General features: G+C 45.7%; 1 protein-coding gene across 2 annotated transcripts in view; it reads left to right on the forward strand.

Moving 5' to 3' along the window:
- The window catches only part of ARHGAP36 (Rho GTPase activating protein 36), a 30,091-nt gene extending 7,396 nt beyond the window's left edge, over positions 1-22,695 (forward strand). Inside the window, exons 2-12 of one of the 2 annotated variants that reach the window (XM_012764740.2) lie at positions 15,589-15,747; positions 16,997-17,062; positions 17,575-17,819; positions 18,060-18,252; positions 18,503-18,558; positions 18,792-18,942; positions 19,461-19,609; positions 19,766-19,942; positions 20,185-20,282; positions 20,437-20,549; positions 22,107-22,695. In XM_012764740.2, coding sequence (XP_012620194.1) covers positions 15,589-15,747; positions 16,997-17,062; positions 17,575-17,819; positions 18,060-18,252; positions 18,503-18,558; positions 18,792-18,942; positions 19,461-19,609; positions 19,766-19,942; positions 20,185-20,282; positions 20,437-20,549; positions 22,107-22,264 — 1,565 coding nt within the window. In that variant the 3' untranslated portion in view covers positions 22,265-22,695. Of the gene's footprint in view, positions 1-15,494; positions 15,748-16,996; positions 17,063-17,574; positions 17,820-18,059; positions 18,253-18,502; positions 18,559-18,791; positions 18,943-19,460; positions 19,610-19,765; positions 19,943-20,184; positions 20,283-20,436; positions 20,550-22,106 lie in introns of those variants that run through there. The other variant, XM_012764739.2, reaches the window with a different exon arrangement.
- The last annotated feature ends 3,704 nt before the right edge of the window (positions 22,696-26,399 follow it).

Here is a 26,399-nt window from a genome sequence, read left to right on the forward strand (position 1 = left end):
TCACTTTCCCCCCTGAAAAGTGGTGAAGTGACTCACCACTGTTGAATTGTCCCTCTCTGTGCACCCCCCTGACCTTTTTGCAGCAGTCTAGGCTGGCTCCCTGAGGGCTGAGCTGGGAGCCAGTGCTTCCAAAGGCCCTTTAGCTATGACTGGGCTGACACCATGCTCCCCCATAAATGTGTTCCCCAAAATGCAATGTATTGTTTTAATTTGGATTTCTCAGATGAGGCTTCTTGGAAGGCATTAGAGCAGCATGAGCCCCATTAGACAAGCACAGTGCTCCCCACACTCATGAATAATATGAAATGGGGCCCATACGGTAGTCTTTTCTGAGGGGAGCTCTGCATGTTTTTCTACATGCAGTTTGATATGGAGATGACTGGTCTGCTTGAAATTCACTGAATACCAACTTCTGGTACTGATGCTGCAAAAACAAGTGTAGTGGGAGCTGTGAAATCATTCCCTTACTCCATCCTGACCCCATTCCCCTCCAAACCCAATTCCCCTCCAAACCCAATTAATTCCCCTCCAAACCCAATTCCCCTAACCCTATGGCTAGAAAATGCTTATTTTCAGCTTTCTTTCAGCACCAGCCTAAGGAGAGCTCCCAAAACTGGAGCTGGTGAGGCGCTCCTGTGCCTAGAGTAATTAAAGAGTTTGAGGCGTCAACAAAGCAGGTAATTGGGTGGAGAAAGTATCAGTTGTCTGGGAGACAAAGAAAGTAATCATGCTGAGTACTCTTGGTGCTGTCAGTAAACTCAAAAGAAAGATTTGTCACGAAATGATACTCTTTTACAGAGACTTCAGCATCTAGCAGGAATTGGGGAGGGACACTTAGTGACACTATGTAGCATAGAAGAAAGGTTTAGGGAATATGACAGAGCCGAGTTCAAATACCAACTCTGAATCCTATGATCTGTGTGACCTTGGGAAAATTACTTAACTACACTGAGCCTGATGTGTGAAGTGTAAAATAGTGACAATCGACAGTTCTATCTACCCCACAGGAGCATTGTGATGACTGGAGGAGATAATGCAAGTAAAAGCACTTAGCACAGTGCCTGGTACACAGCAAGTACTTAATAAATGGCAACACTATGATGATTACAACTATTATTTGCACTATATACTATGCATTCTCTACAGCAGCTCAGAGTTTAAAAAGAGAGACAAATAATTGCAGTTATGTATGATCATATCATGAGAAGTATGAAGAGTGTAATTGTGGTGGCTCAAAGGAGGGAGCCCTCAGTTGGGAAGAAAAGGTACAAAATAGCAGAGAAAGTTTTGTGATTCTTAAGTTAAGTCTTAAAAAAATAAGTAGGAGTTTGTTACAAGGCCCAAGGAGAAAGGGCTTCAAGGCAACTGGATCTGCCCACACAAAGCCAAAAAAGGTGTGAAACAGCAGGCCCTGAGCAAATAGTTGGGCTCAGCTGGGCACCAAGTGGTAATCTCCTGGGGGATGGGGATTGTCAAATCAGTGAACAATAATTCCACCTTACTCCCACCAGCCCCTACACCGCGCCCTAGGCACCCTACCTGGCCAATCATGTCCGGTGCCCTCTTCTTCTTTCCTCTAAGCAGCAGGTACGTTCACCCCCTGCCCCAGCAGGTCTTGCAGGCACTGAGGTGGGCAGGCAGACAGACCCCCTACGGGGGCAATCAGATCAGCAGGCATTGCTGCTGGGGGGTCTCAGACCCCTGTTTCCTTCCTTTTTCCAGTACTGACCCAATGTCCCTTCCCCCAAAATCCTAACCACGCACACAGGCTCAGGTCACCCGGGTTCTTTTAACAACCCTGTACTCTCACACAAAGCACCCATATACTCCGCAGCAATACCCTTCAAGACACACACCATCTCTACCCCTCCATCGAGCACACACCCTGGCCACATGCGTCCACACCACACACAGGAACACTTTACACAAAAAGACACGCTGCACCTTCACATGCATAAACCTTTGAACATGCACACCTCAAACAGACTTACTTATAGACACACTTTGCTAATGAACAAGCACACTATACACCTCAACAAACACCACCTGTAAACCCACATTGACACCCTGCATCTAAAGATAAACACACACCAGACACACATATGCACCCCAGCTGCAATGGGAGCACACACATACACACACTGCACACTTACCACATATATACACTCACCACAGCACGACCACAGACCCCGGCAAAGACATCAAACATACCCACCTCCAGACCGCACCCACATAGTCACACTATAATCCGGCAGAAACATACAACCTGCAAGCATGCACACACAAACACATGCTCCATGTCAAAGCAAACCAGATACACACCACACCAAGCACTCGGCTAAAACGTGACCCTCACACATCCCCTCACACACCCGGTCACACACCGAATGCACACACAAACGTGCCGCACTCGCGCTGCGCGCGCACACACGAGTACATTCATACATACATACACACACCGCTCGCCCCCGCCTTCTCTCTAGGCGGAAGAGAGGGGGGCGAGGAGAGGAGGGGGAATAAGGGAGGGGGGATGGGCGGACAAGGCGGGGCTGCCACAGATGCTCTTTTCCTTTGACCAGGGCTGTTGCCCCCGGGTTCCCCATTCCCAAGCAAGGGGTGTGAATGAGTTGGGTGCAGGCAGAATCTAGTAGGAACCCGGGAAAGGGAGAAGGTCAGCGAGTCAGCGGGTGGGCAAGAGGGCTCTGCGGGAACCCTGACTCCGAGTGCAGTCGACCCCGCGGGAGGCTCCTCCTCACCGCACCCTCTCTCTGGCCCCTTGCCCCTTCACCGCCTAGACCTCTGCCCCCTCCCCCCTCCCCCCTCCCACTTTCTTCTTCCTTCTCTGCGGGAGGGAGCGGGTGACTTTTAGGACTGGAGAGCTTCATTGATTTCAAGAAGTAAGGAGTTGAGATCAGCAGACAAGCTTTTTGCGAAACCGGTTCTAATCTAGGTTGAAGATATTTCTTAATGGAGAGCTCACTATTTTGCAAAGCAATACATTTTCTATATAAAAGGCAAGGACTATTAGAAATCACTGACCCCTAGCTGGACACATAGTAGGACGCTAGAAATGATCTTCCTTCCTACTTGTCACCAAATCTGGCGAGGCTATCTACAGACTAGTACCGGCCCAAGACAGCTCTTGGGCAGTTGGCGAGTTTTTATCTTAGCACAGAAACCCTCCTAAGAATAGCGACCTCGGACAGGGCGTCGCTGGCGGCAGGGGGCGTTAGAGTTGCCAAAGGTGCTTCGCATAGCCCCGCCCCATGCAGAAAAATCTGAGGTCCCCTCCCACGATAGGTGGGCTACAGGGGCCACTCCAGGATGGCCCGCGGCCAGATGACCGTCTGGTTCTTGTCCTCCGCTTGCCTCCCTTCTGGAGGATCTGGACTTGGACAGCAGGGGAAAGGGAGGCGGAGGAAAAGGAGCCCTTCCCCCTTCCACTACCCGGTGGCGGTGGCGCATTGTTTAAAGTGCTAGGCAAAGTACACAGACTTCGGAGTTGCTATAGGTTCGAATCCCAGCTCTGCCACTTAGTAATTGTTTACCTTGGCTTAGGTCGTGGGATAGTTATGAGGTTTAGAGGAGGTAATACATATGAAGTATTTATCACAGTTAAGATACCGAAGATGCCCATTCCTTCCCTCTTTCCCCCACCCTCATTAAAAAGATAAAGATATGGGAGTTTGGGGTAAAGGGAATCAGAGGCTGAGAGGGGGTAAGCCAGAAAGACAGAGGATGGGCAGGGATTTAGTTAAGTTGTAATGTATCGTGCTTAAGGGAACCAATGATTTAGTGATGCCACTTACTGGCAATTAGAAAGTCCAGGTCACAACACCAAGCCTTGGAATTGGGATGAAGCCCTCCTGCCCATCTCCTTCCCTCCTCACAGGGATTTCCTAACTCACCTCTTTGCATTCATTCACCCCCTTACCAAGGTACCACGTTAAGATTTTTAAACTTCTAGTGAGCACTCATTGGATGCTAGAGATGTATCCTGTTACCCTATTCCCTGCCAGTGCCTAGCACAGTGCCAGACACACAACACAGGCTTTATACATACAGCAAAGAGATGTCTGGGGTGAAATCCCTTGAAAACACTGAGACTCGGATGTACATGAGGAATTATCATAAGGAACCCAGACAAAGGACTCCAATAGTAGCACCCCAGGCACCTTGGGCATGGAGGCCAGTAGCTTTGGATAAGGGGCTATTGCATTCTTCCGCAAAGCCCTCCATCTCTAAGCCTGTCTGGAAGATTGTTGTTTCACTGCGGCTGAGGCTTCTGCAGTCAATTAAGAAAAAAGCCTCTTTCCTGGAGGGCAGAGGCCCTGGACAGCTGGATGGTGAGTCACTGCATCAGAGTTGGGCAGCAGAGATGGTGCTAAAGTGGCAATGGATCAGTCCAAGATGAGATGGGGGAAGTACCTGAGTGATGAGGAGAAGGGGTATGAGACAGGAACCTGAGCCCCTGAGGTGGTACTAAGGGATAGAGTGTCTGTATTCATATGCATAGAGTCAGCTCCTAACCCACCTCCCAACTTCCACCCCCACCAAGCCCCCAAGGATAGCACTGGCAGAGGAGGAAGTAAAGTGGAAAGCGCCCCTCCTGCAGAAGGGGTGTTTGGGAGAGCTGGGTTCTAATCCTGACTCTGCTACTTACTCTATGACCTTGAGCAAGCTCTTTTCCTTCTCTGAGCTTCAGTAGCAAGGTAAATGCTAAGTACTCTACCTATGTTAATTTCACATGCTCTTCTCCACAGTGCTATGAGGCAAGCATTTATTCCTCTATTTTTTAGTGGAGAAAACCGAGGCTAAGTGATATTTACATTCTCTATATATATCATGAGGTCTTTGTGTATTTACGTTACCAAGGCAATTGCTGTAATCCAAGCCAATAACCTGCCAGTCCTCTGCCTAAATTGGATCCCTATGCACTCATGTTCAAGTCATGTCTCCCAGCTGCCCCCAACACCAACCCATGTTGCTGGCTACCTGGACTGATTTTTCTTTTATCTCCTATGAAGCATCTCACCCCAAACACAAGTCTTTCCCTGGCATATCAGTCTAAAATCCCATATTAAAAAGCAAGCATCACCAGAAAGATATACCCCAATATCACAAGGTGGGAGGGACTGGGTGCAGGATGCTGCAGTGAAGATGGGGAACAGAGCTGCTGGGGCCAGAAGGAGGGGCTGCAGAAAAATCCAATGGGGGGAGGGAAGGGGAGAGAGAAAAATAGGAGAAAGAATATGAATATGAATATGAGTGCCTGGGACAAATTGGACCAGCCTCAAATTGTTTCTCCCTCCTTTTCTCCCCCTGTCCTGATCTGGTGCTCTAGAATGTATAAAGTGGCAGCACCCAGCCCATTTCCAACAGGAGGTGAGGGGAAGATCCTCTCTCCCTCAGTGGAAAAAGAAATTGTCCTGAGCTTTCAAATTACATTCTTGTGTTGGGTAAGATTTATTTAATTCCAGGAGGGAGGAAGGCAAGGGCATTGTGGTGATAGTGATGATAGCGAGGTGGCACTTAAATTGAAAAGAGCATCACCAAAGCTGTGGCTAGAGCCAGAAGCTCTCTCTGTCTTTACTAGGAGATAAGAAAAACCTGTCATTGGGATTATAGATCTCATTTCTAATCCAGGACCCCAAGAGCCACATCTCTGAACCTTTGGGGAATAAGTCCAGATCTTTCTGGGCGTCCACAGTAGCTATGCTTGGAGCCAGCAGCTGAACTCTATCCTTCTCCCTCCCTTTCTTCCTTCTCCCCAAGCCTAAATCTTTTTCTCCTTCTTACCTCTTGGTGGGCTAGCCCTTAGTTTCTGATGTTCTTGACTCTTCTCTCCTCTTTTTTCTCCATTTCTGTCCCTCTTTGTCAACAACACTCTCCCTTTGTCCATTTACTTGGCCCAAGAGAGGAGAGAATTCAGTTGGGGGGAGTATAATTATGTACTTAAAATTTCTCTCTCTTGATATCTTGCATTTATAACCCTATATTACCCTCATTGCATCAGATAAAAACACTTAGCTTTTGTAAATAATATATTTTTGCTTGGTTGAATGGTGATTTTTATATATGATTAGTGGGCTGCAGATTAGAAGAGGATATTTTTGGAAGAAGTATTAAAAGATAAGATGGTTTGGGCAGGTGTGGATGGCCTTATTTCCCTAGGTGCCTAGATATGCAAAGAAGACAGAACATAAAAAATGAAGACTGTAGTGTGTGTGTGTGTGTGTGTGTGTGTGTGTTGGTGGGGAGGGAAGGGGAGAAGTTACTAAAACCATTGCCATCCAGGTGGGTGGAGAACTTTAAGTCAGCTTCTGTTGGCTCTTGCTGCTCATTGAACTTTGAACAAAATGACCTTTTTGTCTCTTAGTTTGGAAGAGCAAAGGAGGCACTAGACAAGACTGGGAAACAAGGAGCAGAAAGAGTGAGGCAAGGAGGGAAAGGGGTTGTTCCTTGTGCAGTCCTTGTGTACAAAGCATGTTCCTTGCCCTGGAATGCTACATAAGTCAGGGCAGAAGGGAAGCAATATGGTGTAGCAAAAAGTGTAATCAGCTGGGATCTAGGAATTCTGGGCCTTTATCTTGGCTCTGCCACTAATTAGCTGTGTCCTTGGGTAAGTTTCTTAGCCATCTGAATCTCCACTTCTGCTTTTTCTTCACCTGTACCGTGAGATTGTGTGGTATGGCCAGGGAAGGGGAAATTCAGTGCACTCAGAGGAAAGGGACCCTCGGGCTGAATCCTGAAGAAGAGATCAGCTTTGAATAAGGGGATAGAAGATCATGGGGTACAGTGAGACACAGTGGGAGTGGCCCAGGGAATTCAGCAAACAGATATGCATAAGGCACTGAGCTGCCTGCTGTGTAGAAAATTGCTTTGAATCAGCCCCCTCCCCACCGCGGGAAGCTTTGCAGAGAGCGCGGGGGCTGGGGCGGGGGGAGTCTGAGTGACAGAGCCAAATGCTGGCAGTGTCTGTAGCTCTTCTCCGGGGTCATTCAGCCTCTTATTCCCTGGCCACGTCAGGAGGGGTGCCCAGAGGTAGCGCAGGGGTGGGGCACCAGGAGCCTGAGCACCTCCCCCTGCGGGGCGAGAAAGGGAGGTGAGGGCACTCCAAGTGGAGACCCCGACGGGAGGCAGGGAGGGGAGGTCTGAGAGTGCAGAACATGTTGCCTAAGCTTTTGCATTCAATGGCTGAAACATAGAGCGCATAAGAAAGATTTAATTTTTCCAATTCGCAGCGGGGCAGGCAGCGGAGAGTGGTTTTTGCGCGCCGCTGGGGGCTGGTTTAACTTTGCAGGTACTGCGTTCCCTTGAACTACATCAAGGGCAGGACGCACGTGTGCGGCGCCACCCAACGCAGCGTGAAGGCCGAGCTCTGCAGCAGGGTGGCAGCCAGAGGCAGAGGACAAGCCCACGTGCCCACGCGGTGGAGGGCGCAGAGTCTGAACCTCCCCCCACTCCCTAGCTCAGGGCCAAAGGCGTGCGGTGGCAAGGACTCACGTAGGGAGGAGGAGGGCGATCAGCTCAGACCCCCACACTCTGGCACCCAGAGGCTTGCAGAAAGGCTGGGGGACTCTCTCCAACTATGGATAAGTAGCCGCTTGGCTCTGAGTCCTGGAGTTGGCTAAGTCCGGAAGAATCGAGAGGACCCTGTAGATGAGAGGGCTCTTAAATAAATAGGATAATAATAAATTATGCCAGTTGTGTTTCAGGCTTGGAGATGTACTGTGACTTGCCCAAGGCCACCCCAGCTCCTTAGTAACTGAGCAGGCCTCCTGACTCCTGATCTAGGACTTTTTTTTTTTCTTTTTCATCACATAGCCAAGACAGTGGTTTACTTTTGAAGGGGGATAGATAGACAGACAATAATATTTTAAAAATATGGTTATTTTAGTATCATTTTAAAATACCATTCCTAGCATGAAAATTACAGGGAAAAACATTTCTCACAGTCCCAATTCCCTATGACAGCCACTCAGACAGGATTTTGAAAAAGAAACCTGGCAGAAAATTGAATGCTTGTTGGGGAAGATACAATCAAGGGAGAAGAGAAGCTGGTGGCGGTGGGGGGGAAAGGTGAAGGAGAAGGAGCTCTCAGCACCAATTCTGAGCACTTCTTTATTCTGAAGGTTTCCTTGACATGACCTCTGTTCAGATGGTTTGGGGGAGTGTTCCCATTGGTCTGTCTTTCTTATGCCCACTTTGTAGAAGCCACAGATGTGGTCTGGAGAGGCAAATGTTGATGGCCTTGCCTTTAATTCAGAGTCTCATTTCCCCCTTTCCCTCTCTTGTAGTGAGCACAGTGGAGGGGGGATTCTGTGTGTGTGCGAAAATTCATATGTGAGAGAGCACGAGGATGCATTTGTATAGATGGATGTCTGTGAGTGGGAGTGTGTACGTGTGTGTCTGAAAGGGAATGTGTCTCAAAGAGGGAGGCTTTGTGGGGGGGGGGACAGGGGAGTTGAGAAGATGGCAAGAATGAATCAGAATTTACTAAAAACCTACAGCTGAGTAAGTATCTTACCAATGCTGATGGGCCTGGGGAAATAGTCAATTCTTTTTTTTTTCTTCCTTCTATTTCATCATATTATGGGGGTACAAATATTGCCCCTGCCCCCCTCCCTCCCCCCGGTGTGCCAGAGAGTCAATTCTTAATATTCCTTAAAGGAACAAAAAAGAGGAAATATATTTATATTAATGCAGGGAAGCATGATGTTAAACCCACGGGCCTTTCTTGATAGTTTTTCAGACACTTGACATTTATGTGACTTTCAATTAGGCTTCAAGATCCCAAGGGCAGAAACTGGGGCTTTCCATTCCAGATGGCTTTCCCCTTCCCGCCACCATCCCCAGCATGGATAGCTTGCTTACTGTGCTGAGGAAGCCAAAGGTAGGGACTAAATCCCTTTTGCGAGCCGGTTAGCTTGTTTCTGTATTTCACAGACTAGATTAATCCCTTCATACCCCACAGTTAGCTGCCTTGCATCTGTCATCATGAAAGACCCAGTGAAGAAACAGTTCATCTTATCCCATCTGAAAAGTGTGTTTGCTGCTGACAGTGAATGAGTACCCATTTTCCTCTTCAAAGGATGGTGCAGGGGCACTCTTCAGCATGGTGTAGTATCTGTCTTGTTCTGGATAGTAGCATTCCTGCTCGATCTTCCTCTCAAATTTGACTCCCAGGTACTTTGGGGCTACAATCCCTCACCTTGGTACAGCACTGTACACCCTGGAGGATTCTTGCATTCCACCCTGTCTCTTCTTTAATCTTCACCACAGCCATACCTAGTAGGTATCATGATTTTTCTTTTGGAAGGACATGGATCTGAGGCTCAGAGAAGTGAGACAAGTTGGTTCCAATCACATAGTTAGTGAGTGTGTGAACTTATTTGTAGTGAGGCTGAGATTTGAACCCAAGTTCCAGTCCATACCTCAGGAGCTTTCCAGGATACCATGATGTCAGGTTGGGGGTGGGCTGGGCTTAGAGAAGTGAAGGGATGAATACATAGGCCCTTGGGTGTCTTTATCCTTCTATCCAGCTCCCTCTTCTACCTTACCTATCATAATCGTCTCTTTTGAAGTTGTATACATACATACTTATGTATCTCTATCTATCTTCATTCCCATTTCCTCAAATCCAGCCACTTCCTTAGGAAAGAAGGTAGTTTTGATTTGGACTTTCCCAGTTTCAGAAAGCAGATCTTGGTGAGGAATACCAATGGTTTAGCGGAAAGGGCAAGTCCTGGCCCAGGGAATAGGAAGGGATAGCTGGTTTCCAGATCAAATTCCTCCATGGCATTTTTGTGCAATTTTAGGTAATTCACAATCTCTCCTGAGCCCTAGTTTGTTGTTGTCTTTAAAATGGGGGGAAATAATTTCCAACCTACCTCCTTCCCAGGGATTGTCGTGAGAGTAAAATAGCATGATTCATTTATTCGTGAATCATGAGTAGCTGTTTTAATTACAAGAGCTTTATGTTCTCTCAAATGCTTCGTGTTTTTAATCCTATGATTCACCTAACAAACACTATTGAACACCTACTGTGTGCTAGCGTCTGCAGATAATGGACATATGGAAAGCTTTTAAGAAAATGAAAAACACAAGACAAATTAGGCATTAAAACATTTTACCTCCTATTGATAGAATATCTTATTTTTTCCTTCTTCCACCACAATTTAGTAGAAGCAGCAATCAAAAGGAAAAAAGATATATATGTGCCACAGCTTGTGATGCCAGCACTATTATACATCCTGACACATGCTGCAGATAATAGTGACAATATCTATATCTTGTTGTATTTGATGTCATCACTGTGTTTACACTGTGTTCTGGGATGTTTATAGCATAAAAATTGCCTTTCACCATCCTGAGCTTGAGTTGTTTCTTTAGTCAATAAAATTTAAAAAAAGCATTCCACATTCGATGGAGTGACGACTGTACTTATTTTACAAAGATATTGTCATTTGTGGTGGCTGCCTTCCTTCGGATGTGACCTCCCCTGGCTTATGGAATCAAGCTTTGATTATGTTTGCATTCTTTTGATTTCATTATTTAGTGTTGCAGAATCTTGCAGCTACTGAGGGCAAAAGTGGATGGGGCAATGGAAAGAGCCCTGAGACTGAGGAGAACTGGGTTCTTGTGCAGGCTCTGCTGTCAAATTGCATATGGCCTTGTAGAAACCCCTGTCCCTCTCTCAGCTTCAGTTTTCTGAACTGTAGAACAGAGTTTGGGGACTAGGTGATGGCTAAGGTCTGTTTTATTTCTCAACCATTCTAATATTCCAAGTAGTTCCCAAAACATTCTTTTCGTGTGTGTGAAGCCAAGGCTTTTCTGAATATAATTTAACGGTACTAACTCCAGCTTATGAGCTTCTGCTATGACATGATGGACTGGCTCCATGTATTGGTGAACACTGTCCCCAGATTTAATTATCTTGGGATATCACCGCCCACCACATTGCATAAAATGAGCCATTCTGTCCACAGCCTCTGTAGCCTTTGCTGAAATGGAGGTTATGGGCTAACAACTTTAAGGCTAACTCTTTAATGCTCAGGGATGAATGAGGTAATGTGTCACCAGACCAAATTGGTGCCCAAATATTTTCGTATAGAGACTCATATCTCTTTCCCATGTTGCAATATATTAATGGGTATGTCTTAATCCATTGTCACTGCTTGTAGACATTTGAATAATGTAGATGCAAAACATTTTGGGCACCCAGCCCTATTTATTATGAATTGCCTAAACTCTGAGGAACTCTCAGAGGTTTAGAGCAAAATTCTTATTGTGCTATAAAGTGCCATAATTTAGAAAGATTCAAGCCACAGCACCGGTGCAGTCCTTGTCTTTGTCTCATTGGTAAACATTGCAACATTCCTAATGTTTTGATGAGGCAATGGAGTAAATTAGTCCTCCAAATTGTGAAGACTGTGGATTTATGCCTAGCTGAAAGCATTTCCTTCCTTGCAGTGTCAAAGTGGGTGACCTTTCTGACCTTAATTTGCTTCTCCATTTGTGCCATGCATTTCAGGAAGACCTGAAGTACAAGCTTGATGCCACCCAAGTGTGTTTCCTTGTTTTGTATTTCTAGGGACTTGATTTGGGTGTCTGTCTGCTCTTTGTTCAAATCCTCCCTCTTGGGATCTGCTAATATTCTAGCCCCTTTACAGTTCCAAATGATTAGTAGTGACAATGTAAAATTGGATGGTTTGAAAGAGAAATAAATTTTGGGACATACAGGCATTTTACTAATTTGAATGATAATGTTTGAAATATTGACCTATGCAGTTAGTTGTTTCCAAATTTTATAAGATGAATTTTAATACTTGATCCTGATGAAATTGGAGAGTGAAGAAAAATCTATTTCCAATAGTTTTCTAAAATCTCTTTACTCTGTATTAATACTGTGTTAATACTCTGTATTAATTTAATTCAAATTTAGTAGAGATTGAACAGAGTAGGTTAGTCAATGCAAAGACCTGGTAAACTCCAGTCCTGTGCAAAGGACCTTCAATGTTAATATGTTTATTAAAAACCAGTGCTGAATATCACATATACATCATTCATTCAATTCTCACACACCCACTGAAATGAGTACTATGTCATTTCCCCATTTTATAGAGGAAACCACTGAATCTCAGAGAATTCAACTAACTTTCCTAAAGCCACACAGCTGAAATATTATAAAGCCTGGCTTCAAAGTCAGTTCTATTTGCCTCTAACTCCAGTGCCCAGTACAGATATTTGTCTAAAGATAGTGTTTTTGCAAATGTCTTGAATTCTAGACTGAAACTGAGCCAGGTTGCTTTCACCTTCCTTTCTGAGTATCTTTTTTTATCTCATGGCCACTTTAGGCTAGTGCCATGGCATGCTGAAGGAGAAAGGGGAAGACACTTTGCAGCAAGAGAGGTCCCTTGGCACCTCATTCTCTGTGGGAAGCCTCCTTTAGTGTTCAGATGCAAAGTCAGGCCCAAGGATGAATATTCAAATTGGAGAACCTGTTATGTGCCTCCCATAGAGCCAAAGCCAGCCTATTCATCTCCCCTCCAACCCCCAACTGCTTCTCCTCTGGGCACACTGGTCTTCCTAACTCTGCTTCTGTCTTGTATACTACTGGTGCCTTGGAGAGGGTTGAAGGCAAGTAAGACAGTGACAGTTTTGCTGGTATAACTGCTCTTAAGTTTAGCCTTGTATGTTGGATCAGGGAGGCGATGACAAACGGTTGGTTTATTCTAAGGCCTTTGATTTCCTTTCGAATTGTAAGCTTCTAGGCTGACTCATCTCTCAAAGGTTTTTCTCTCTGTCACTCTCTCTCTTTTTTGGGCTGTTGTTGATTTGAGAGTTATACTGTTCGTTCTTACCTTATTTTGGGTAGAGAGAAGGGATTGATTTTCATCCTGATTTTGGATGAAAGAACCAGCTGTGCTCTTTGGATGGCCAGCTCTGGGGAGCCTAGATACCTAGGTACCAAGACTGGTACCAAAAAATGTCTGGATTAGGGAGAGGGGAGAGATGTTAGAAAAATTAAGCCAGAACAAGACTGTAATGGATGAGACCTTCAACTAACAGACTCGGGACCTGCTATCTCAAATGGGACATTGCTAGAGGTTTAGTCTGGGACTGTGGTTAGATGCATGTACCTTTAGTTAAAAGGATCACTTTGTGGTTGGAGTTTGGTGCTTGGGCTTAGGTGTTCACTTTGGGTCCAGAAGATGATGCTTTGCAGATGAAGGAGCTTTAAAATACAGTAGGGGTTTTCCTCTTAGCTTAGTTCAAAATCCATAGAAAGATGCCTCATCTTTTCTTATACTGCACTTAATTTCTGACATCTGTTACTTTGGCCATCAAGGAAAGTGAGCATAAAACATAAAAGAATTTTGGGGAAAAAAATACAAGGTGTGAGTTTGTTTTTTTTTTAACAGAAGATAGCTCATTTATTTAGATGATCATGTTATAAAACCTTACCTAGCTTTTCTCTGCTCCCCATAATTAGCCTCCCCTATAATATATAGAATATTATCATAAAATTTCATGGGAAAAGGAAGCTCAGAAAAGTGGCATATAACTACTTTCCTTTTTGTCAAAAAGTTTAATTCCCCATATCCAGAAGTATCTTCTCTATCAGGAACCTGCATATACACACTCACCCAAAACATAAACTTGGAGGTATCCTATATATATTTTCTTTCCATTATAATTAAACCATTTCCCTAAGTCCTGTCAATTCCATCTGTAAAATGCATCCCCTACTCCAGCCCCAGTGACACTGACTTGTGTCAGCATCCCTTGCCTCCTGGCTGATACCCACTTCAGGGTATCTCTACCTAAACAGGGCTTTTTCAGTGCTGTCCGTGATTTTTCCAAGGTGCTACTCTGACTCTTGTCACTCCCTGCCTAAAACCCTGCAGTAGCTCTCTATTGCCTTTAGGAGAAAGTCCAACTCCTTAACGTGGCTTACAGGGCCACTCATGATCTCATCCCTGCCTATCCAGATTTATCTCCTTCCAATCCCTTTATACAGCTTCAAGAATATGACCTGTCTCCCATCTCTTTGCCTTTGCACAAGCTGTTCTCTCTCTCTCTGGACACTCCCCCCTCCCTGTCTCCAGGCAGACTTAGATGTTTCCTCCTTTCTGCTCTCACAGTACTTTGTTTATATCTTGGCAGACTGACTTACCACAAGGTTTTGTAAATTGTTGCTAACCTGTATATCTCCTTCACTGCACTGTTAAATCTTTATGAAAGGAATAGAATTATCTTGCTCATCCTTTGAATCTATAGCACTGGGCACAAAGTGGGCAATTGATACAGGTTGTTTTTTTCTTCTAATAAATGAATGAAAGAACAAATAAGCAATAAAGAATGTTCAGGAAAAGATTCTATGTGAGGTGCAAGGAGATGCCCAGTGGGAGATGCTATGAAGTCTGGAAGCAGCATGGGATAGTGGGCATCATGGAGAAGGCTTACCATATGAAACAGGTTTATCATTACACTAAGACAAACTCCACTTTTACCACTGATTCTGTATAAGGAGTCTCACTGGAAATGGTCTGGAAATGATGTTTGTTTTGGTACAAATCAATATTTTTTTCATGAAAAAGTAGTATAACAAAGTCGTACAGTTTTTGGTAAATAGAGAAGAGGCAAAAGGCAAACAAAATCTCCTCACTTAATATGATACTGTTTAGCATTTGGGTGCATTTCCTTCAGTCTTTTATTTTTATGCATGTTTTTCTTCACATAGTTGTAATCATAATTAATGCAAATTCTGTATTTTGTATTTATTGTTTAAAAGCTCTTTGTAAATATCACTTTAATGGTTGCATAATTTTCCATATTGTGGTCATTACATAATTTACATAACTAGCCTCATTGCTGTGCTAGCTTTTCTTTCTTTCTATTTATTTATTTATTTTACTATTATGGTTCATGTGAATATGGTTTCTCCTGTCTGGAGGAAGATTTCTTTGGGATAGATTCCTAAAAGGGGAACTGCTGGGTCGATGGGCCTGGATACAATTTTTGGCTCCATATCCACGTGTCCAGTTTGTTTTCTGGAAGAGTTGTATACATTTGCAGTGCTCCAAACCTAGATGAAAGTCTCCTTCTTAGTCAACATGGACAGCATCAAGTAGCATCATGAAAAAATAAAAATAAGCTCTATCAAAGTTCTAATTAATGAATGAAAAGTGCTATATTTCTCTTGTCTTAAAGTGTCTTTTTAAAGAAATTTGTTTTCTTTTCTTTTTCTTTTTTTTTTTCTACTTTTTTTGTTAATTATGTCTTCTTTTTTTTTTCGGCTATCTGTTCAGGGCTGATTTTTTTTTTTTTAAAGTTGAATTTTTTAAAAATAAGCAACCAGAGGCTGCTCTGCTTGAGGGTGAGGTCGCCTACCAGTTTGCCCTCCCCCTCCACTTTCCCTTATAGTGCCCTCCATCAGGTCCAGTGACAATTGGATGATGCAGGCTTGATAATGATCCGATTCCAGAATGGGTGGCCGCATTTCTTTTTGGAAGATAGCAAGGACACTATGCCCCAGAATCATGCCCCTTTTGCTGTTGCTGTCCGTTTTCATTTTTTTAGTGAATGTCCTGGGAGGAGCCCCAGGACACAACCCGGACAGCAGGATTAAGATGGTATCTATACACAGCCTCTCTGAGTTGGAGCGTCTGAAGCTGCAAGAGACTGCTTACCAGGAACTCCTGGCCAGACATTTCCTCTCTGAATTCAAACCTGACAGAGGTAAGCTGTACCCCCCACCCCCCGGAGCGTGGCATCCTCACCTTCCGGTGAGTGGACCCTCTGGGCAGGACAGGAGGGATCAGGGGTCCAGGAGAGTGGGAGGGGCTCGCGCCTGGTCTTGGATCTGGTCCATTCTCCTGGCGCCTGGGGAACCCAGAAAGTAGGAGTTGAAGACTGTTGAGTTGTACAAGAGGTAAAGATTGGTTGAGTTAGGTCGACGTTTGAGGGTTGAGAGGCAGTAAAACAGACAGGCAGATGTCAGGGACAGGCAGGTGGATAGAGGACAGGTGAAGAGACAGAAGCACCATATGTGGTGCGAGAATCAGTCAGGGCAAGGCAGAGGAGCAAAGGGACACTCTGAGAGAGGACTGGGACAGAGACAACGCGGTTGAGAGATGGAGAGTAGAGGGAGATAGGAAGATGGTAAGAGAGAGAGAGGGAAACATGCGCCAAGCCATGAGATGAGAGGGAGGGCGGTGCGGGCGCGGGGGCGGGAGGCGGGGTGGCGGCGGGAGGTGCGACGTGAGCGCTGCCCACCTCAGTTGGCGGCGCGGGAGCGAGCGGGACACTGCGCAGGATCGGGTTCGAGAGCACAAGGGATCTCAAGGGTATGGGCTCGGATCTGGAGGGGGGAGCCAAAGGGAGGAGAGAAGGGGTAGCACGGGCCGAGGGGCGTCCTAGCAAGATTGGAAAGTGCAAGAGGCGGCAGGTTCGTTAGGCGCATGCAACGGGCACAGCTTGAACTGGGTAAAGAGAAGGGAGAGGAGACCCCGCGGGCAGCCACCGCTGCCGGGTTTGGCCAGGTGTCGCCACTTTTTATGCCGCCGCAGCGCGGAGAGCCGACGGCAACCAGGGTTCCAGCGTGCCTGCAGTAACTTGGCGACCCCTACCCGCAGAGCCCCTCCCCTCTCCTGTTGCATGATCCCGGTGCCGCAGAGCTCTCGAATTTATGTATTAAGTGTTGTGACGAGCGACTACTGGTGCGTAGCAAGATGCGCGGTGCGCGCGTGGAGCCTTAGATTGTCTGGTTTGGTTAAATTCTTGGAGTCTCATATGTGTCAGATAGGATTGGTTCTGTTGTCAGGCGGGGAAACTGAGGCTGAGAGAAAGCAAAACAAATTTTGCCGGCTGTGCTGAGCTCCCTCCTACCCCAGCTCCCCTCCCTCTTCTGCAGATCAATGCACTGCTATGTTTTAGTCAGTTATCAAGTCCTATTTGTGTGTGCGTGTCTTTTTTTCTCTTCCCATAGCTCTACGTAATGACCGTCCAAACACTCTGGAGAAGTGGTTCCTGATTCTGAGAAGGCAACAGAAGGGTAAGGGCCTCTTGTGTTTTCTTTGGGAAAAAAATAGAATGGTGCACCCCCTCTGTAGTGTGACCCTGGCTACTGGAGACTGGGCAGTGGCCACTGCTCCAAATGGCACTACCCCTCCCCCCCACAAAAACCCATAGGGGGTGATATCAGGAAATTGCGCAATAGCTGCAGGTACATGGGTGGTCCTCCCAGACCTTCCAGAGCCTTCCTGGTGGACCCAACCCAGCCAGATCAACTTGAAGAAATCTTTGCTTTAAGGTGGTCACCCCCTGGTAGAACTTAAGGCAGGGACTTTGAGCCCCTTCTGCGTTGTTGAGTGGAGCTGAGTCCTTTTGCCAAATCACTGCAGGGTCTTTTTGGCTCTCTCCTCTGGGAGGGGCGCTGCGGATCTGAAGGGGTGGGGTTGACTGTGGGTGGTTGCTTAGAGGAGTGCAACAGCCTCTGCAGTTCCTCCTCATTTAGGCGCTGCGGGGCTTTGACGTTTCTCATTCTTCCTCTCCCTGATTCCCCAGTTGCATCACTCAAGACATTTGGCATTCGCCTGGAAGAGGTGATTGCAAATGAGCTTACCCGCCGCAAGCATCTTGAACTGACCGCCGCGATGCAGATTGAAGAAGCCACCAGTCAGGCTTCTGGCCGCCGCCGCCGTCGTCGGGGAAACGTGGTGCAGAGGATGTGCGGCCGCCTCAGGCGCTTTTTCAGTCGCAGACGGGAAGAGCCCACCTTGCCCCGGGAGTTCACTCGCCGTGGGCGTCGGGTAAGTTAAATCCTCCAGGTTTCAGGCGGGGACCTTTCTTGAGGTGTGCAGGAATGTAGGGCCAGAGAGTTAAGGCATGTGTCCTCACGGGGAGGGGGAGCTTAACACAACATTTTGAAGTGATGTGTTTGGCTTGCCACAGAGAGAATGCCTCCCTTTCTGAATGTCAGGCAGTGCTCAGGAAGGTTGGATTTGGCCCTCCTTCTCCCCCATTTTAAGATGGTCTGGTTTTCTCCACAGGGTGCCATATCAGTGGATTCCCTGGCTGAACTGGAGGACGGGGCACTTCTGCTGCAGACTCTGCAACTTTCAAAAGTTTCCTTCGGGGTGGGCAGGAGGCTTCTGGGATCTAAAAGGAAGATGAGTCTCAGTCCGATTGCTAAGCAGATCCCACAGGTGGTTGAGGTTTGCTGTGATTTCATTGAGGAGCATGGTAAGGAAGCTAGCTGCAAATGGTTAAATCAAAGAAGGAGGCAATTAAAGGGGAAAATGGGGTGTTCTAGAAATGGACTTGGGTTCTAGAAAAGGGCTTGGATAACATTCCTTTGATGCCAGTGGAGGTTGGGGTGTAGTGGGGGAGGAAAAGAGAAATGCCATGGGCAGGGGTGGGGGGTGTGGAGATGTGGGGGGGGGGGAGGGAAGGGGGTCAGAGATGCTTAGTATCCCCTGGTCTTTTCTTTCAGGCTTACACACAGTGGGGCTCTTCAGTCTTGAACACTCTGTGCAGAGAGTGCGTAAGGTAAATTGACTATGTTTACATGTTTGTTCCTTGGGTGAGAAAAAGCAGGAGGAGCTGGGGGTCACCCATACACTTGAGAGGAGTGTTATACCTGGTGGGGGGGGATCTTCTTTCTCAGGCACACCATATTGCCAGCTACCTCCACTGAAGCCTAGAACTTATTGAAAGAATAACCAAGAGGGAGCCTGTCATGGGCCAGGCAGACAGTCCATGTCTTCTCTCCCTTTCTCTAGCTCCGTGAAGAATTTGATAAAGGTGTGGATGTAGTGCTGGATGAGAATCAGAATGTGCATGATGTGGCTGCACTCCTCAGGGAGTTCTTCTGTGACATGAAGGACTCTGTGCTGCCAGATGATCTGTACACGTCCTTCCTCCTGACAGCAAGTGAGTCTTCTGCCCTCCCTTGTTGGGCAAGGAAAGACAATAGTACAGGGGTCTAGGGGGGGAGGTCTAAGAACAGAGCTCAGGCTGCAAGACTTCAAGAAACTAGGGCAGAATTAACAGAAGAAGATAAAATAAAACACCTCTCCTGAATATATATAATTATTATTTGTCAATTACAAATAAAAATTTTAATAAAAAAATCTCCAGATTACTTTCCTTTGTATCTCTTAATGCTCCATTATAAGTCTCTTGCTTGGAAATTTCTCTAGAGCTTTTTGAAGCTGTGTGGGCCCTCTCAGGGCAAAGAAAAACCCAGGTTCTATAGAGGAGGTCTGATTTTGATGGGAGTACTTGCTTTCAGGGCTCCTGAGCTCAAGCTTTGGAAATGAGCAAAGGCAATTTGCCTGGATATTTGCTCTATAGCTGTCAGCAATTTTCAAGCAGAATCTCATTCCCCTTGGTATCAGGCTACTGTCAGGGATAGCCCCCTGACCCAGCCCTTGTTTTCCTTCCTCTAGGTCTGAAGCCTCAGGATCAGCTTTCTGCCCTGCAGTTGCTGGTCTACATGCTACCATCCTGCCACAGTGACACCCTGGAGCGTCTGCTCAGGGCCCTGCATAAAATCACTGAACACTGCGAGGACTCCATTGGCATTAATGGACAGTTGGTAAAAAGATCTGGGAAAGGGTAGTGAGGAATGTAGTAGGGGATATGTGTGGGAGCAAGGTGGGAGTGGCAGTGAGGAGAATGAGAGAAACATATCTATTTGTACAACTTCCAGTACTACCTCAGGGTCAATCACTTTCTGCTTTCCTTTACCTAGATTCCAGGCAACCGTATGACTTCCACAAATTTGGCCTTGATATTTGGATCTGCTCTTCTGAAGAAGGGACAGTGTGGCCAAAGGGAGACCAGGAAAACAAGCACGGGCATCGACCACTATGTTGCTTCTGTCAATGTGGTCCGTGCAATGATTGATAACTGGGATGTCCTCTTCCAGGTAGGTGAAAGTTTTGAATGCATTTATTGTACACATCCACCTCCTGTTCCCAAGGCAGGGGACAGTTGTACTTGCATCATTGAGGGTAGCCAAAACAGGCTGCCACAAAATCTCAGTCTAGAAATTCCTCTGGCATTAGCTGGTCGTGGTGCCTTCATGCCTGATTACCTGATAGAGATGAAATGAGTCTAAATGAAAAGGTGCTGTGTAATAAAGTATAATGTTACTAATTTTACCCTCAGGTGCCTCCCCATATTCAGAAGCAGGTTGCTAAGCGTGTGTGGACATCCAGCCCGGAAGCTCATGATTTTATCAGACGCAGGAATCTGAGGAAGATCCAGTGAGTTTTTTTTTTTTTTTGGGGGGGGGGGGCGGTTGTTTATGCTTAGCCTGAAACACATTCTGTTATGGGATCTTTCAACTCCAGATCATCTTTATGTTAATTAATGCAAGCCCACAAACTAACTGACATTTTCAAATTTATTCCCACTCAGGAGTGCACACATGAAGGTGGAAGAAGATTCTTTACTTTCTGATCCTGTGGATGTGGAAACTTCTGATGAAGTTGAGGCTGATATCTTTGCTCAAAGCGAGTCCTTTGATGAAGGTCAGTTCCCTGTTGGAGATCAGGCCCTTGTTGAAGGTCAGTCCCTTTCTGAAAGTCAGGCCCTTCCTGAAAGCCAGGTCCTTGCTAAAGATGAGCCCCTTGAGGAAGAAGAGTCCTCTGAGGAAGATGTGTCAGTCAATGAAGAGCTAGGAATTAAATATCTCATTCAAGGTGTAGTCTTTGGAGAAGTTCAAGGTCTTGAGATCCCAAATGACCTTGAGATTCAAGGCCCACATCTTGAAGGCATACATACCAGAGCTTGATGAGGAAGAAGATGATGATGATGATAACCTAAATTTTGATGATCTTCCTCCCCTTGAAGATATTCTAGAACCTGATGACAAAATTCCAGAACTCATTGAGATTCCAAACTTTGAAGAAGTACCATATTTTGATATGGTCCCAGATCCTGAAGTAGCTACAGATGTGCAAGAAATTCCAAACTCTGAAGAAAACCTGAACCCTGACCTTGAAGAAGGACAAGATGTTGAAGACCACCCAAATCTTGACCTTGCAGAAGTTCCCTATCTTGATGTAATCCCGAACAACGAAGAAGCCTCAGATACTGATTAAATCCCAGACCATGCAGAAGCCTCAGATAAAGAGGAAACTCAAGATTCTGAAGAAGACTCCAATCTTGAAGAGGGCCCAGGTGTTGATGAAGTCCCAAATGATGAAGCCTCAACTGCTGAAGAAATCCCAGGGCATGAAGAAGTCCCAGAGGTAAATGGAATTTCAGACTCTGAAGCAGACCTTGATTTTGAAGAAGTCCCAGCTCTCCATGTGGTCACAGGCCCTGAAGATGTCTCTGATTTTGATGAAATTCAAAACCAGGAAGAATCCTCAGATGTGAGTATAGTCCCAAACAACGAAGAAGCCTCAGATGATGAAGAAATTCCAGGCCATGAAGAAGCCTCTGATGTCGGTGGAAACCAAGACTCTGAAGAAATCCCAGTCTTGAAGACTCAGTCCCCAGTGTGGTCCCAGAGCCTGAGGATGCCCAAATTCGCAGTGAAATTCCAGATTTTCAGAGAGACCGAGACAATGAGTTTGAAGATGAGGTTACCACTGTGGCTCCAGAGACTGAAGATGTCTCTATTTTCAATATAATTCCAGACCCTCCATAAGACCTGGCTGTCAATCTTAAAGAAGTCTTGAATGTGGAAGAAGTCCCAGTGCCTAAAGATCTCAACCCTAAAGAAGTTTGGAATCTAAAGGCAATTCAGTTTCATAAAGAAGATGCAGATGTTGCATTTCCTGTAGATGACACTGTCCTTAAAAACAAGCCTCAGTCTAGCCTAGTCATAGACTACAAGTCCTCCCCAGGGTTATTACAGAATGACACTTTCTTTCTCCCTTCCATATAGTATTAAGCTTTCGGCTCCAGCTTTGTTACTTATTTGCTTGGTAAAAGTAGTCAGAGTACTTGTAGAGTGGTGGTGGTTATTAGGAGTTTGTCCTCTTCCTTGTCTCCCTGGTGGTGGTATTGTCCATATGCTCTGAGTACAGGGTATCTGTCTGGAAACACAAGGAATTAACATTGTTACTATTTTCCAGGTTCCTTCGAGGAGCCAGTTGAACCTCCCGGCACTGTCTGTTCCCGTGACTATGAGGAAGGAACGAGTCAACTCCCCATTCCAGAGCAGGACGGCCCATTGTTCCGTGTGCCCCGGGAGAAGGCGGCTAAAACTAGCATCAGCTACTTCTTTCCTTAGATGTTTTTCCTTCTATATGGTGCCGGACAGGGGGAAAGGGTGGGGGTAGACCTGGGATGTCACAGGAAACATTAAAGAGAGTCTTGAACGTAAAGGCGAGGAGTTCCACCTGATGCTCAGGTCAGGGGGGGAATTCCGAACACACTGCCAGTCCCTTCACTGGGTATGCTTGGTCCTTCAGCTGGGAAAAGCAGAGATGTTTCTGTGTCATGCCCAGGCTCCCTGGTGCTACCTTGCCTTTCTCTTTTACCCCTGATCTTGGCTTTCTCTCACTACAGCCCTTCAATCGATGTGACATTTGTGGTAAACATCTGTCCCAGAGAAGCTCACAAATCTCGAGGTGCTTTCCCTCCCCCAAAGGGGATTGCATGTTTTTCCTGACTTTCCTACCCTCCTCTCAAGAGCTCAATTGTAAAGGCCCTCAAGAGGCATGCTAGAACGTTAGGTCAGCCTACTGGCAGCTGACAATTAATGCTAAACCATGTCACATCAACTCATAGCCATGTCCCCTGCAGCAACTCCACCACCTCAGGATTTTTTCCCCCTAATTATTTAGACCAATGGCTTGTCAAACAGCCACTCCCAAAATTCTGTGCAGTTTTGCTCAGGTTGTGCCAACAGGGAAACCTCAAGTATAAGTCTAATTAGTTTTTCTGGGGTCAAAAGTTAGACGAAAAGTTAGATTTTAATACCTGGATCTGTTTTAAAGACAGCTGGTGTTCACACCCTGTTGCCAGCAGAATAGCTAGTTAGGTAAGGACACATAGTTCCAAGTAGTTAAAGTCACCTGATTACAAATGTTCTCCTCTATCGTCTCTGTAGTTCCCCTATGCAGGGTGGTACAAATTTGCGGGACATGCTTTGGTAACACAGATATGGGTTATGTATGACATCCAAAATTATAGCTGATATTGATGGGTAACAACTGCTAAGGTCTGTAGAATGAAGTATGTATTGTATTGAGGGATGGAAATTGATCATACAATGGGTAACAACCGCAGAGCTCCAAGATTTGTGATTGTTAAAACTTCTCTGGCATTTAATCATTAATAAACATCTGTATTGTGACAGCAGCACATTCATGGTTTACTGTGTGTGGTGTTTTGTTTTTTTTTTAATTTTGGGGGTGAGTTGGGAAGCTCTGATTGGAGAGCTAAAGAGGAAAAGGTGATGGGGAAGAGAAATAAACGGGAGGGGTGATGCAGAATAAGAGGAGGGGGTGACATATGGGATAAAGGGGAGGCAGTGACATGGAATGAGGGGGAGGGAGTGAGGTGGAATGAAGGGGAGGAGATGACAAAGATGAAAGGGACGGGGTGATAAAAAGGGACAGGCATGAGGTAGAATAAGGAAGGGGGTGTGATAAGGGATAAAGGGGAGGGATGGTATAGAATAAGGGGCAGGGTATGAGAGGGGAGGGATGATATGGAATAAAGGGAAAGAGGTGAGGTGGACTATAGGGAAAGAGATGATAAGGATTAAAGGGGAGGGGTGAGGTAGAATAAGGGGAAAGGATGAAAAGGATAAAAGGAGAGCAGGTTAAGTGAAATAAAGGGGAGGGGTGAGGGGGAATGTAAGGCAGAGGTGCAGTAGAACAAGGGAAGGAGTGATATGGAATAAAAGGGAAGGGTGCGGTGGAATAAAGGGGATGAAGTGAAGTGGAATAAAGGGAAATAAAATGGAATAAAGGAGAAGAGTTAAAGTAGAAGAAAAGTTTAAGGGGTTTGAAGGAGAAGTACAAGAAAGGAAGGAAGCTTAAGAGAAGGGCCTATAAGGGAGAAAGGAAGGGAATAACGAGGGAGACCACTAGGTATTCTCAACTGAGGAATTTCCCATGAATCGGTGAACAATGTAAACCTAAAAACATTTGAAGATATATGACTTCCAAGGGTAAAGAGAAAGAACGTACTGCTGTTTGATTGACGGGGCCTCCAACCTTTCTTGAAAGTTTACGGCTTCATAACATACCTGGAAATCTCCCATGTCAGTTACAGGGCCTCAGAACTTGGTATGGCATATGTTATTTATTTTTATACAGGTTGCTCTAGGATATTTCTTTTTGTAGAGATTTTTTGACAGCAGACATGTAGCATTGGGGCCCTCTTATAATAATAAATGTATTATTATAATAATTATAATGATAGTTAACACATTGAGTTCTTCCCAAGTGTCTGGCACTGTGTTAAAAAAAAAAAACTTTACATTCATCATTTAATTTAATATTCACAATAACTGTGTGAGATACATACTACTGTCATCCTAATTTTATTCTTGAGGGACACGAGATACAGAAAGGTTAGATAAGCCTCCCAAATTACACAGCTTGTTAGTGGAAAAACAGCCAGTTTCCAAAGCTGGATTGTTTTAATAATAAATTATACCAGCCTATTCATCTTAGGATTCTGTCTCCGACACAAAGATGCATTGTGATGTCTGCAGTAATTTTTTTGGGTTGGGATTGGCACTTTCAACAACCAAGCTTCAGGTTTCTTCTTATAGGCCTTTTCTCTCCAGATATAGGACAAGCTGTTAGGCATTAACTGTGATATCTCAGGAAGACCCTAGCAGTTGTATCTGGGGCTTACAGATACTAGAGCCAGTGGAAAATGTAGATCTCATCCATTCGAATCCTCTTGTTATATGAATGGTCAGGCTGGAAAAAATGTACCCGATGTCAGAGATCTGGGGGTAAGATTTATATAGGCTTCTCACTGCAATTCTAGGACTTCATGAGGTCAAAATAGTAAAATATGTCCCCCATATAGAGTTGATCTGCACTTTCTCCACTCAGTTTAAAAACAAACAAATAGCCAGGCGTGGTGGCTCACGCCTGTAATCCTAGCACTCTGGGAGGCCAAGGTGGGCTGATTGCTCGAGGTCAGGATTGCTCGAGATCAGGAGTTCGAAACCAGCCTGAGCAAGAGCGAGACCCCGTTTCTACTATAAAATAGAAAGAAATTAATTGGCCAACTAATATATAAAGAAAAAATTAGCCGGGCATGGTGGCGCATGCCTGTAGTCCCAGCTACTCAGGAGGCTGAAGCAGTAGGATCCCTTGAGCCCAGGAGTTTGAGGTTGCTGTGAGCTAGGCTGATGCCACGGCACTCACTCTAGCCTGGGCCACAAAGCAAGACTCTGTCTCAAAAAAAAAAAAAAACCCATAAAAAATAAAAACAAACAAATAAACCTAATAACAAACAGTAAAGTAGATTGTTTCAGAACAGTCCCTTCACTTTCTGGCCTTCCCTGAAACCAGGTTTTCTCCTGATTTGATATTCCTTCCCAGTACTGACTACTAACCAAAGGAATGAGACTGAGAATGTGCATAGATGTGGGCATTACCCTCACTCATCCTCTTACTCTAAGGACTAGCTCACAGGCTTCCTTGACACTCCAAGTCCTGTCTTCATCCTGGGAGCCCTCAACAATATGCATGTGGAAGAGCCACTCATACCCCCTGGTCTCACACTGCACTGACCTTTAACTTCCTGGCCAGTCACTTGGCATCACCGGGCACAGCTTCGTCTCAAAAAGGCTCAGTGCCAACATCCCACTGGGACAAAATCTAGGAAAGGCTAGGTCCCATGCCATCTGTTCTTTGGCCTCACTGAGGGATCCAGCCTCCCAAGCCCTTCCTTTTCTCTTCCCTTCTTCCCTTATCCAGTCAGGATCTTGGACATATTGATATAGTATTGACTGCATCCTCACCCCCCTGCCCTCCAAATACCACGTCCGCACTATTTAGCCCCAATTCTCCATCTCTCCAAGCAACTGATTTCTCAAATCCCATAATGGCCACCGTGGGAGAAAGGAGCAGCACCCGAAACTTGGGCGCCTCTAACAATCAGAATTTCCAACCTCAGCTGGGCCCTCAGGCTGCTCAGCAATCCTTTCATATGCCCTGGGTCATTTTTTTCCAATTTTCCTCCCACCTATACTCCAAGTCTCTTCATCATTCTCCTGAAATCACAGCCCTTTTCATGCTACACTCACCCCACCCCATACAATGGCTTCCACTCTCACTTCCTAAAGGAAATTGAGGCTAACTTCAACTCCTTGTTCCCACAGCTACAAAGTCTCTTTAGTTTCACTAGCTCTCACTTCATATTGCTACCACTCCTTCAGTCTCAGAAGT

The sequence above is a fragment of the Microcebus murinus genome, chromosome X (genome assembly GCF_040939455.1).
Source record: "Microcebus murinus isolate Inina chromosome X, M.murinus_Inina_mat1.0, whole genome shotgun sequence".
NCBI lineage: Eukaryota > Metazoa > Chordata > Mammalia > Primates > Cheirogaleidae > Microcebus > Microcebus murinus.